Genomic DNA, 12,405 nt, shown 5'->3' on the forward strand with positions numbered 1-12,405 from the left:
TTCTTCATGATGCTCGTGATCATACTGGGACTTGAAGAGGACACAGTACAGGAACACTCTAGTCTATGGTGCATGAATTTGCCATGTACACAGCAGAGCAGGCACTCATGTGAAATAGCATTTGGACATGTTTTCCACTAGGTGGAAGAGCCATTTGTCCACTGTCCTCATCCCTGGATGAACTGACACATGGGTCTCTGCCCTTGTGGTTTTGAGCCCCAAGGATGGCAACTTTGATGCAGGTGGCTGCAGGCCCTGCCTGGTGCTCTTTGCCTGACTCTGCAGATGGATTACACAGGTGATGTTCTCTGGAACTGCTGACGTGATCCCTGCAGAGGCAGTGTGTCACTTCCTCTCCTGGGAGTACCTGGGTTCCTTACACAGTCTGCTCACTTACCCCAGTCCTGAAGCACTCCCACACCTACTCCCCTCCAAGTGATTACATGCTTACTTAGACTTTACGTGTGACCATGGGAACAGCCCTGGCTGGATATTTCAGTTCTCAGCCCCATTTTATATGCAGTGTAAAAATGCCCGGCACTCAACACCAGAAACACTGAGGGCCAGGACCCTATGACTTCACACAAAGTCACCCAGTATGACTCTGGATAGGCAGTATGGCAGAAGTCATCTCTGACATAAAAAGCCAGTTTGACATATGATACACAGAGGGGGAGAGAGCCCACAGTTCCTCTGTCTCGGTGGCCTTCTGTTTTCTGTTTGTCTCTTTTGCCAACACTTGAAAGAACCTCTGATTCTTCATGCTTCAAAGGGGGTGGTCTCAGACAGGAAGGGCCACCAAAAAGCTCAAAGATCAGGCTACAGGAACAAGTATAGCAAAGATGGGTTTTTGTGTGTGTGTGTGGATTGGTAGGCCGCCACACTGCTTACAGGAAGGACAGGTGAGTATGTGCTAGGAACATATCTTCTGCAAGGAATATTGCTCCCCTCACCTTATACCAGCCCCTTTATATTGTTGTGCAGATTCAGCTCTGACACCGAACATCTTGGCCTCCCTGATGTCCCCAGGTTAGCATATGGATGGCAGCTGAGAGGCCTGGCTAATGTAAGGATGAATGTCTTCTTTACGAACCATTTGAATAGCATCTTCAAGGAGGAGAAAGTTGCAAGGAGAAAAGTTCTGTACTTTGCTGTTATTTTCCCTTTTTACACTGGTTTCACTCGGAACAAGGAACAGAGCCTGATGTTCCAGAATCCAGTACTGTGAAACTCAGAATCCCACGGCTCAAAACAATACAGACATCATTATGGGGTGAATCCAAGCACAAGAACTCTGAGGTGGGAGTTATACAGATCTACAGATCCAGGATGGAGGAACACTTATCCCACAGAGAATCCTCCAGGGATTCCAACATGGTGGTGGCATTACAGAAAAGGAGCCACTGCGGCCTCTGCTGGCCATGGCGTGGACCCTGGGTCATGGTGCTGCCATTGCCATCCTCTCCAGCATCCTCCCCATATGGAGACCAGCAGTGCAGGGTTGCTGAGCAGACCCAGTGGCTCTAGGGAGGTAGGGAGGTGCAGTGGGCGGTTCTAGGAGCATGGCCCTCATTCCATCCTCTGGGTCTAGTAGGAAACTGAGAAAGCGTGAGGGCTGAGGGAGGGTGGGAAAGTACTTCCAGGCCCACGTCCAGCTTAGGTCTCACCTTACCATGCTGGAAAGCCTCAACCGCCTCTGCACAGAAGTTGGCCAGGTAAGGATGTACCACGGTCACAGCAGCCAGTGCTGGGGTATGACACACTGCACCTGAGGTCTGTGATGACAGACGTGGACAGGATGGAAGGACACACTGCACCCGAGGTCTGTGATGACAGACGTGGACAGGATGGAAGGACACACTGCACCTGAGGTCTGTGATGACAGACGTGGACAGGATGGAAGGACACACTGCACCTGAGGTCTGTGATGACAGACGTGGACAGGATGGAAGGACACACTGCACCTGAGGTCTGTGATGACAGACGTGGACAGATGGAAGGACACACTGCACCTGAGGTCTGTGATGACAGACGTGCACAGGATGGAAGGACACACTGCACCTGAGGTCTGTGATGACAGACGTGGACAGGATGGAAGGACACTGCACCTGAGGTCTGTGATAACAGCACTTGGACAAGATGGCACACCAACATCAGGAACTTACACAGGTGTGGCACAGATGAATTCTCTGGAAGATACAAGATTGGTTGGATATACTAAAGGACTGACAGCCCACATGAGTTACATGCTGCACGCTGAGGACATAGAGCAAGCAACATGACTCGTCTGAACTCAAATAAAAGGACTTGAATTAATTCCAAAGAGAATGAAATGATAAAGAGCCATAGCCTAGACACATCAGAGTTCAACTTCTGAAAATCAGAGAAAGAAACCAACCTGGCGGATACGTGGATAATTCCACAACTTGGGAGGAAGAAGCAGGTGGACTTCTGTGAGTTCAAAGCCATCCTGGTCTATATGAGACTCTTCCTCAAAAGCGAGTGAGAGCAGAAGAGAAGGAAACATCTCTGTGCACTAGAGACAAGTCGGCAGTAAACCAGACTAGATTGTTATAAAGCAAGGTGCTGATCATACCTAGAAAAACTAAAAACTGAAACGAACCACTGCCACCTGTTAAAAATGTATTAGTGGGACTGGAGATATGACTCGGCAGATAAGAGTACTAGCTGCTCTCTTAGAGAGGACCCAAGTCTGATTCCCAGAACCCGCATAGTGTATCACAATCATTTGTAGTTCTAAGATCAGGAATCTAATGCCCTCTTCTGGCATCTGAGAGCAATGCACAAATGTGGTGGATTGACGTACCTACAGACAACACACCCATACATGTAAAATAAAATAATGTATATATGTACATAGGTATATGTGTATACACACACACACATATAATGTTCTTACATGAATATATAGGTATTAGGAACTGAACACGACTCACAACTAACTATAACTACAATTCTAAGGGATCAGACTGTCCTGGGTCCCATAGGTACCTACACATACATAGTAAGGCATACACATACGCATAAAATAAAATAAATAAGAACGGATGCTAGAACTCACGGGTGGGTATATTCCCTATAGAATTTCAACTTATTGCATGTTTGAAAATATTCACATAAATTATTAAGGAAATGGACAGTGCTAAGGAAGATTGTCAACCATTCTATAAAAATTGAATTCTACCCCACCCGCAAAAAAGGTAAACACATACACAAACCACACAAACATCACTCAAAGAATGAAGGGGCCTGGATAGATAGAAAAGAGAAAAAAATCTAAATAAAACACTAGAATAGATGTGGGTGAATAAATGGAAAGACGGATGGATGGATAGATGATAGCAGACGACAGACAGATATAGACAGACTGAGAGACAAATGACAGATAGGTTTCTCTCTCTAGAGCTGGAGTTGGGTGCTAAGAACCAACTTTGGTTTTGTTAGGTTTCCTTCCTTCATCCACCAACCTACCTGGACAGTCCCACACTATGCCACAGGTTAGCCGGGTAATCCTCATTCCTTCAACATGAATTGAGAGTACTGGGGACTAGAGAGATGGCTCAGTAGTTAAGAAAACTTGATGTTCCTGAGACTCCTGGGGAATTGCTATGGGACAATGGTCTTGTACTGTTCCAATAAAACACTGATTGGCTAGTAGCCAGGCAGGAAATATAGGCAGGGCGACAAGAACAGGAGAATGCTGGGAAGAGGAAAGACAGTGAGACACAGAGGTAAAGTGTCCCACAAAAATAAATGGCCAGGCAAATCAGACCAATCAAAGGACACCGTAGTCTTTGCTCTCTCCACTATCTGTCAGACAGGGCTGGAGAACTGAGGTGTTACTCAGTGCCGGGCTCTTGCCTAGCTAGCATGCACCACATCCTGGATTCACTCCCACACCACAAAATGAGGTGAGTCACTAAAAATCTTTGTTCATCTGATGAAATCCCAAGAGGGCTAAAATAGATTCCAGCCGAGCTGTCATGCCCAGCTTTCCTGTGCTGGAAGCACTGTCCACAAGCGTGTTCTGATACAAAACTGGGTCCTATTCCCTAATAGCTGTGACAATCTGAAAAACTGAGCCTCAAAGTAAAAATACAGAATACTAGTGAGTCACATGTAATTCTAGACATTTTCAAGAAGTATGACATGATTTATATAGATTACCCTAAACACCATTCTACTGTCCTAACAGTATTCAGTATGTTAATATAACTCTCACAGACCTCAGGAAATACGAAACTCTTCAGGAGAAAAGCACAGTGTTCTGTTTTGGAGTATTTATCACAAAGCCCTGTAATAAAACCAAGCCCTATAATAAATCCTCTATAACTAAGGGCACCCAGACATCACTAAAAAGGAAAAAGCATGGTTTTGCTAACCTTTCAAAGTCACCTTGTCTTGTAAACTTTGACAGCCTGTACACAGCCCAGATGTTAAGTTGTTTGGAGGTCATTCCTCTCCCATTATCTCCATTTACAATGGCAGATTTTACTTGAGTTTCATAAAAAAGCTAAGAAATAAAGAGACAGGAAACACCAATCAATACTTAAAACATGAGGTCAAGTATGAAATTCAATAGGATCACTCATATCTGTGGTGGAAATATAAAAAATATAACTTTATCAAAGTACTGAGTTACATGTAGCAAAAACCTTAAAATTCTTATTTTTTTAACCTAGAAATACCATTTCTCAGAATTTAACTTAAGGAAATAATTAAGACATATGTAAATATACACTATTCTCACATTGCTTCTCAGGGCAACATATACATAACCCAGGAAAAGATCAGAATTTACACCCATTCCACCCAAAGTCCAGGGACCATTATGTAATAAGGGAGTGGAAAGATTTTAAGAGTCAGAGAGTATAATAATCTCTAAGCAAAACAGTATTTGCCAGACATCACAGAGTCATACACATAAACTAAAAGCACTGGGATTGACTGCTTGCATAAGACTTGAACGAGATCACACCAGCCCAAAAGTCCCCGCATGGATGGTGGAGGGGCTCATGACATCTCATCCATACCTGAGGAGCTATTGGCAATTGATGGGTGCTGGGAGAGAGGTCCCTGACAGGCTGCCCATGCTCTAGTCATGTAGTACTAAGGGGGCACTGACTATTTTCTAAAAAAGAAAGGAAGCACATTAAATGGTGAAGGGCATGGAGGACTAGAGGAGAAAGAATGGAGTGGATCTGACTCAAATTTATTAAGTGCATGTAAAATATTCCATAAAATATTTTCTTGTAAACTTATGCATATCAGTATTTTGCCTGTATATATGTCAGTTGGGCTGGAATGATGGCTGAGTGGTTAATGTTAAGTTGGGAGAGTCGCCCTAGCCCCTGGCATCCATCCCATCTCCTGGCCTGAGAGTTGCATTGGTCTGGACTCCAAATTCTAGTAGGCCAGGTCCTGACCCTCCCCCAGGGAGGGGTCGAGACCATTCCCACAGGGTATTTAAGTGGTTTCCCAAAGGAGGCATACATGGTGCCAGGTTTGCATGTGCTCCCCAGTTTTCTGTCTTTCCTGTTATACACTACTTAATAAAACATGGGCATTTTAATTCTGCTTAATCTGCTTTAATTGGATTTTTGTGCGCTGGCAAAGTGGCTCATCTTAGGATTTTTTCCTGACATAATGGAGGTTTCAACTGAGAGGGTTCATTTTTTTCCTGCGGGCCAGGGTCATGCTGAAAACACCCCTCCTGCATGCACATTCCGTCAGACAAGTTCAGCTTCACTTGGTGAGTTCCCCTTTATAAACTGCATGCAGGTAGGGTTTTGGGGGTGACCCATCAGCTTTTCAGGCTTTTGTTGAATTCTCGGCCATGCCAAAAGCCTGACATACGTGCAGCAAAGGCCAGGCTTCTTGCTGAGATGAGATTTGGGGTGGGAGATGTCCCTAACCAATTTCTCATGGACCCTGTTTTTTGGACTTAGCACGCTATTCCAGTGGATGTACCGCAACAGGCTCAAGTCATAGGCATGCATTAAAAGTGGGTTTCTTGCAATTCCTAGTCGAATTTAAAATGTCCTTAAGCAGGCATTTACAAAAAATATTTTAAATTGAGACTATCTAACGTAAAGCAAATTACACTCCAGTGTCAGTGTTTTTCTAAGTGCTTGCTCTTGTTCTTGCCCTCTCCTTCCACTTTTCTTTCTCTGTTCATTTGCAAGCAACTGGTTGGTTCCACCCCCATTTCCACCTTTGTCTGCTCAATTGTGGATGGCTGTTTGGAGAATAAACTCGGAGGAATTTGCAGGATGTGAACGCAGGATTTCATGAGGGAATCACTGAGAATCTCCCTCCCGATAAAGCCATGTGAGTTGTCTACACTTCCCCTGTGGTCCAGAGAAATACTGTTGGAGAACAACAAACACTACATAGAGTTCAGCCACCAGGACCCACATAGGGGAAGGCAAGAACCCACTCCTACAAGCTGTTCTCTGATCTCCATACATGTGCATAAACACATACATGTACCACATACATTCATAGAAATAAATCTCATGGGTTAAAAAATCAGTATCTTGCATATCTGAAATCTGCTAGGAGTAAATTTACACTGTTCTTGCCCCCAAAGTAAAAAGACATGTATGGTAAATGGTATGATTTAAGATGGACACTGTAGCCGTGTCTGTAATTCTAACACTTGGAGGCTAAGCAGAAGGTCTGCTCACAGTTTGAGGCCAGCCCAGAGTACAAAGCACATCCTAAACCACAGCTAAAAAGTAGTGTGCTCTGTCAACAAGAGCAGGAAGAAGTGGAGGTAGCAGCAATGTAAGGGAGATTTTTTCTTTGTAATCAAACTGATCTAAGCTATGGAGGGAGAGACAGCAGCAGAGTTCACGGCCAGGCTAGGCTACACGTGTGTTCCAGACCAATTGTGCTCCATCCATCACAAACAACAAATGACCAAGTCTGCTGATTTTACTTCTTGTTAAGCTCTGTGCTGGTTAGTTTTTTGTCAACTTGACACAAGCTAGAGTCATCTAGGAAGAAAGGCTCATCAGAGAAAACGCTTCCATCCGACTGTCCTGCTGGCTAGTCTGTAGAGCATTTTCTTACTGCTATGGCAAGATCCAGCAGAGCGTGCGTGTGTGCACATGTGCATGTAAAAGCAAGCTGAAGCCACGGAGAGCAAGCCAGTAAGCAGCATTCTTCATAGTCCGTTTCATTTCCTGCCTTTACTTCCTGCCCTGCTCCCCTCAATGATGCACTGTGACTGGGATATGTGACCAAATAAACCTCCCCATGTTGCTTTTGGTCACAGTGTTCTATCACATCAATAGAAAGCACACGAAGATAACTATGCAATATTGTATGTAATTGAGGTACTTGATTCAGTCCATCTGTGTAATGGAAACGATGCCGCAGGATGTGTAGGGCATAACAGGCAGATCAAGGGGCTCAGGTGGCTCCGTGGTTAAGGAGCCACCTGCTACTCTTGCCGAGAATCTGTTTGGTCCCCAGCACCCACAAGATGGCTCACAATAGTCTGTAATAAAGTTCCAGGGGATCTGACAGCCTCTTCTAGCCTCCACAGGCACCAGACATTCATGTGGTACACAAACATACGTACAGGCAAAACTTACACATAAAAGTAAGTTTTTTAGCAGATAGAGTGATTTTTAAAAGTTAGTCTTCCTATCTTTAAACCTTTTCTTTTTATTAGTTCTTCACTCCCCTCACTTCTGTTCAATTTTAACCTTCATCAGCTCTAGAATAAACAAGGAAAAGGAAATTAAAAGAAATATCTTCCTTGGTGTTTAGCTAGAAATTAAAAGGGTTGCAAAAATCCATGGTTCCTGTGAATGGTGGTGGTGGCGCACGCCTTTAATCCCAGCACTTGGGAGGCAGAGGCAGGTCCATCTCTGTTAGTTTGAAGACAGCCTGGTCTACCAGAGCTAGTTAAAAAAAAAGTTTACAAAGTAAAAAGGGAGCACAAAGATGCAACACAAAGTACAGGGCTTAGATACTAACTCACCTTTTAGTACGCAATTTATCTAAGAGAGTTAGACATTTATTTCACGGGGGATAGGGAGAAATGGTATATTTTCAGAGGAAAAGGAAATCATTTTTTGAAAAGTGATTTAAAAATACTTATCATAAGCAGCATGGTGCCTAACACAGAGACACACCTGTAACTTTGACACTCTGAAGTCTGAGGCATGAGGAATGCCACAAGTCTGGGTCAGCCTCGGTTACAAAAAGGAGAAGAGACCTTGTCTCCAAAGATTATTAAGAAGAAAAAGGGGGCACGGGGGTGGTCTGGTGATGGAGCACTGCAGAGTCTTAGGACTGAGAAGGAAACAACTAATTTGCTGCCCTCCACGTGGGCCACAGCACACGCAAGGGAAGGAACTATAAAGATGCTCCCGAAACAATGAACAAAAAAGATATGAATTCAAAAATGCTCATCGTAGCAGTACCAAAAATTACAATTCTGAAAGTAAATTCCAGTTGTTACATGAATAGTAATACCGAAGAGATTCTGTGAATTCTGCATTAGGATGACACTTCTGTGGCTGGAGAGTGGGCTCTGCACTGAGAGCACTGGGTCTTGCAGAGGACCATGTTTGGTTCCCAGCGCCCATGCCTGCTCGCAAGACACCTCTTCTGCTCTCTGAAGGCACCAGGCATGAATCGGTGCACAGAGACATGCATGCATGCAAACACCCATACACAGAAAGTAATAACTTTGTTTTAAAAAATAGACTTTCCTGACAATATTAACTGAAAAAAAGAAACTATACGTAAAACATGTATTACATTGGTATAAAAAGAGGGACTCATAGGAGTAACACTGAGGTTCCATAATTTTAAATTGCTGGCAGTGGAACACATTCAGAGCTTCTGGTTAGCCTTGGCTACAGAGAATGAATTGGAGTTTTTGTTTTGTTTTGCTTTTGGTTATTTTGGGGAGGGGCAGTCTTTTGTTGTTGTTGTTTTGTTTTGTTTTCAGATAGGATTTCTCTGTGTAGCTTTGGAGCCTGGAACTTGCTCTGTAGAAGGCTGGCCTGGAACTCACAACGATCCACCTGCCTCTGCCTCCCGAGTACTAGGATTAAAGGTGAGAATCAGTCTTAAAACAAGACAGACAATCTACTATCACATACACAGGCATAAAATGAACTTCGGAGTTTGCCTACTTTTCTCCTAGCTCATGTATCCATTTAACTGTGTTCCTATGTGACAGACACTGGGAAGAGAGCTACAAACAGAAGAGAGTTCACCTTGGCAAAGCCCATCTCAATCTGAATTTTTTCACTCACTGTACAAAATTATATCCTAGGCCAGTGTTTTCAACTGGTCAAATGACTCTTTCTCAGGGGTCTCCTAAGGCCAGAGGAAAACATAGATATTTACAATTCAAACAGTAGCAAAAAAATCAGTTACAAAGAAGTAAAATAATTTTATGCTTGGGGTCACCACAAATTGAGAAACTGTGTTATGGAGTCGCAGTATTAGAAGGCCAAGAACCACTGTCGGAAGCCATTCCTAAACTTCTCAAGTCTTCTGAAGGAAAGACATCACCTCAAATGTCTTTCTTTTGGAGCTGTTTCTGTGGTTAATGCAGACATTACTATATTCTTTCTTTGAAAAGCTCAGAACTCAGAACTGTGGCAGTCAGGCCTGTGACCACCAACACTGGGCAGCAAAGGCAGAATGGTGGAAAGCTTGGGGTCAACCTGGTCAATATTAGACTTCTAGGCTAGTCAGAGCTAAACAGCAAGACCTTGTCTCAAAACAAAACCTTACAACACCCCTCCCCAAACGTATTCACAAGCTCAGGAAACAGTAACGCCACCAGACCATAAAGCATCACACAATATGAGGCAGGTTTTGCCACATAGCCATTCATTTCTCAAGCCGGTACACACGTTCTTTGTTGTCCCTATGGACACTAAGGGCTAGCACAGGAACTCCCAAGGTTGGCGCTCAGAAAAGCAGGAGGGCATGCAAAGCTAACAGTAGAGTTATGCTGTAGAAGAATCCCAGGCAAACCTTTCTGACAAGACGACCCTGGAAATGACTACATTGAACCCGGGCCACCCGGACTCCCGGAATTTCACCACCTTTAACATCGCAATCCTCGCACCTCTGACTATACAAATTTGTAAGTTACAAACTAAAGAAAACGAACTGCTTGGCAGCGATCAAGCAGTTGCTAAACCCGATAAGCGCCCTATAACTTCGAGGGCCCTAACGTTAGGCCAGCAGAGGCCCACGGAGGGGCGGGACCCCGTGCTTACTGGCCAAAGCCAGGCCAGCGGGTATTCCAATGCGGGGGCGGGGAGGGGGGGGATCATCAGTAACGCGGGGCCCCAGCATAGGCCAAGGACAGAGGACCAGGGCCCTCTGACAAGTTTAAGGTGGTGACCCACCCTGGCGTCGGGCCGGCTACCCCCACCTCCTGGCAAGCATCCCTCCTCCTGGCGGCTTACCAGACACAGAGAACAGCAGAACCCCCGCAATGCCTGCACAGTTCGACACCTGCAGTGCGTGCCATCGACGCCTCCACCCCTCTCAGACCCCGCCGAGAGGCCTCCGGGATCGCTGGCGCCCGTCGCTGCCATATTGGGGAGAACACCCCACGGCCCTCCCTGGGGAGGACTTCGCAGCGACGCCGACTCCGCACGTGCGCTCAGCTCCAACCGCCACAGCTCGGGCCTAGGCAGGCCTCACAGCACCTCCGCGGCTGCGGCCTGGAAGCAACCCTGGAACCGATTCAAAGGCTCTCTTGCCGGGGTGCCCCGCGTCACTTCCGCGACCCACGGAGGTAGGACGCGCTGTGCGAGCTTCGGTCTCTACTGACTGCGACCGCTGCCACCCAGGAGAGCCAGGCTTCGTGGCCAAACCCCAAGAGCAGGCCACCACCAGTAATGATGGGGAGAGCGGTGGGCGGAGCCGAAGAGTACCGTGGGCCACGGGGTGGGGCGGGGCTTCCTGCGGTTTCCCAAGGCCACGCCTCTGGAGGGCGGGGCTTCGCCCCTCCCACACCCTAGACCTCACTGGACTTCAGGGACTGTTGACAGAGCAAAGACCCTCTTCCCAGGGCCTTGGTGGCCCTGGCGGGAACGCGACTTGCAGGCCAGGGATGCAGGTCCAGGGTCATCTGAGGAGTTTATGGCAGTGCCCACCCTGTCTTCGGGCCACCTACCACCAACTCCTTGCCCTGGGACTTATCTGACACACAAAAGTGAGGAAAACCCCGCATAGCCTGCACAGTTCCAGACAAGCAGTGCGTGCTCCCCGATTTGTTGTTTTTCTTTTAGAGACAGGGTCTCACTATGTAGACCAGGCTGGCCTGGAGCACATCGCTGTCGTCCTGCACCAGCCTTTGGATTGTTGGAATTACGGATATGCACAACTGGCTATATTCTTTAAAAACAGAGAGCCCCAAAGTTTCCTAAGGTGGCCTCTTTTTTTAAGATTTATTTTTTTTGTGTGTGAACGTTTGGACTACATGCAGGTAAGTGCATCGTGTGTGTGCGCAGTGCCCATGGAGGCCTGAAGCCAGTGTCACTTCCCCTGTTACTGGAGTTACATGCCGTGAGCCACACGTCTGTGCTGGGACCTGACTAGTCCTTTGCAAGAGAAGGCAGAGCTCTTAATCACAGGAGCTCGAGGTATTCTTACTTGTGGTAAAAAATGAAAGCTTCAGCAACATCCTTAGCATGACATAAGTAGACAGACATTAAATTCTGGAGAATGCCTTGAGAAAGGAAATTACTCTCTAGAGCTGTTGATAAAGCAGCCACTAGGTCCATGGTGTTTCCTAAAGGAACTGAGATGAAAAGTTCAGTTCTTTAGACCCAAAAGTCACCATCCACAGAGTGGGCGGGAAGAACCATATAAGGGCTACATGATTAGACAGTACGGGTCTAGATCATCAGGAAAATGATCACGGACATGAATCCAGACCATCTCTGCCGTTTCCGCTCTAAGGGCTACATGATTAGACAGTACAGGTCTAGATTATCTAGAAAATGATCACAGACACGGATCCAGAAATCTCTGCCGTTTCCGCTCTAAGAGAAGGAAAGATGCTCTACCGCATTTCCTACTCACTTTGAGCCCTTTATCATAGCTTCAGTTCCGAGCATTCTTATAGAAGGTTATTTAAGGAAAATTAAAATGTGAAGAAGAAGATTGAATTAACAAATTTCACTGAGAATATCTGAAAAAAAGGACTTTGAGCAGAAACAAAAATAAAGTTGCAAACTGTTGTCTACAAAACAGATTTTCCCATCTATTTTTAGTCATAAGTATAAAAACACTTCCTGTTTATGACTTTGAGTAAATAACAGGAAATAGAAAGTTGTTCCTCACTGCCAATCACTTTCCTTGGCCACATGGACAGCGCTGAAC

General features: G+C 45.6%; 1 protein-coding gene across 4 annotated transcripts in view; it reads right to left on the bottom strand.

Annotated features, from left to right (window-relative positions):
• LOC142839867 (uncharacterized) overlaps positions 1-12,405 on the bottom strand; it is an 88,548-nt gene that overhangs the window by 67,471 nt on the left and 8,672 nt on the right. The window contains exon 1 of one of the 4 annotated variants that reach the window (XM_075956238.1): positions 10,479-10,885. The exons of the other annotated variants lie outside the window; for them this stretch is intronic. Within the exon in view, the coding sequence (XP_075812353.1) occupies positions 10,479-10,610 (132 nt within the window). The 5' untranslated portion in view covers positions 10,611-10,885. Of the gene's footprint in view, positions 1-10,478; positions 10,886-12,405 lie in introns of those variants that run through there. 4 annotated transcript variants of the gene reach the window in all.

Source organism: Microtus pennsylvanicus, chromosome 22 (assembly GCF_037038515.1).
Source record: "Microtus pennsylvanicus isolate mMicPen1 chromosome 22, mMicPen1.hap1, whole genome shotgun sequence".
In the NCBI taxonomy this organism is placed as follows: domain Eukaryota; kingdom Metazoa; phylum Chordata; class Mammalia; order Rodentia; family Cricetidae; genus Microtus; species Microtus pennsylvanicus.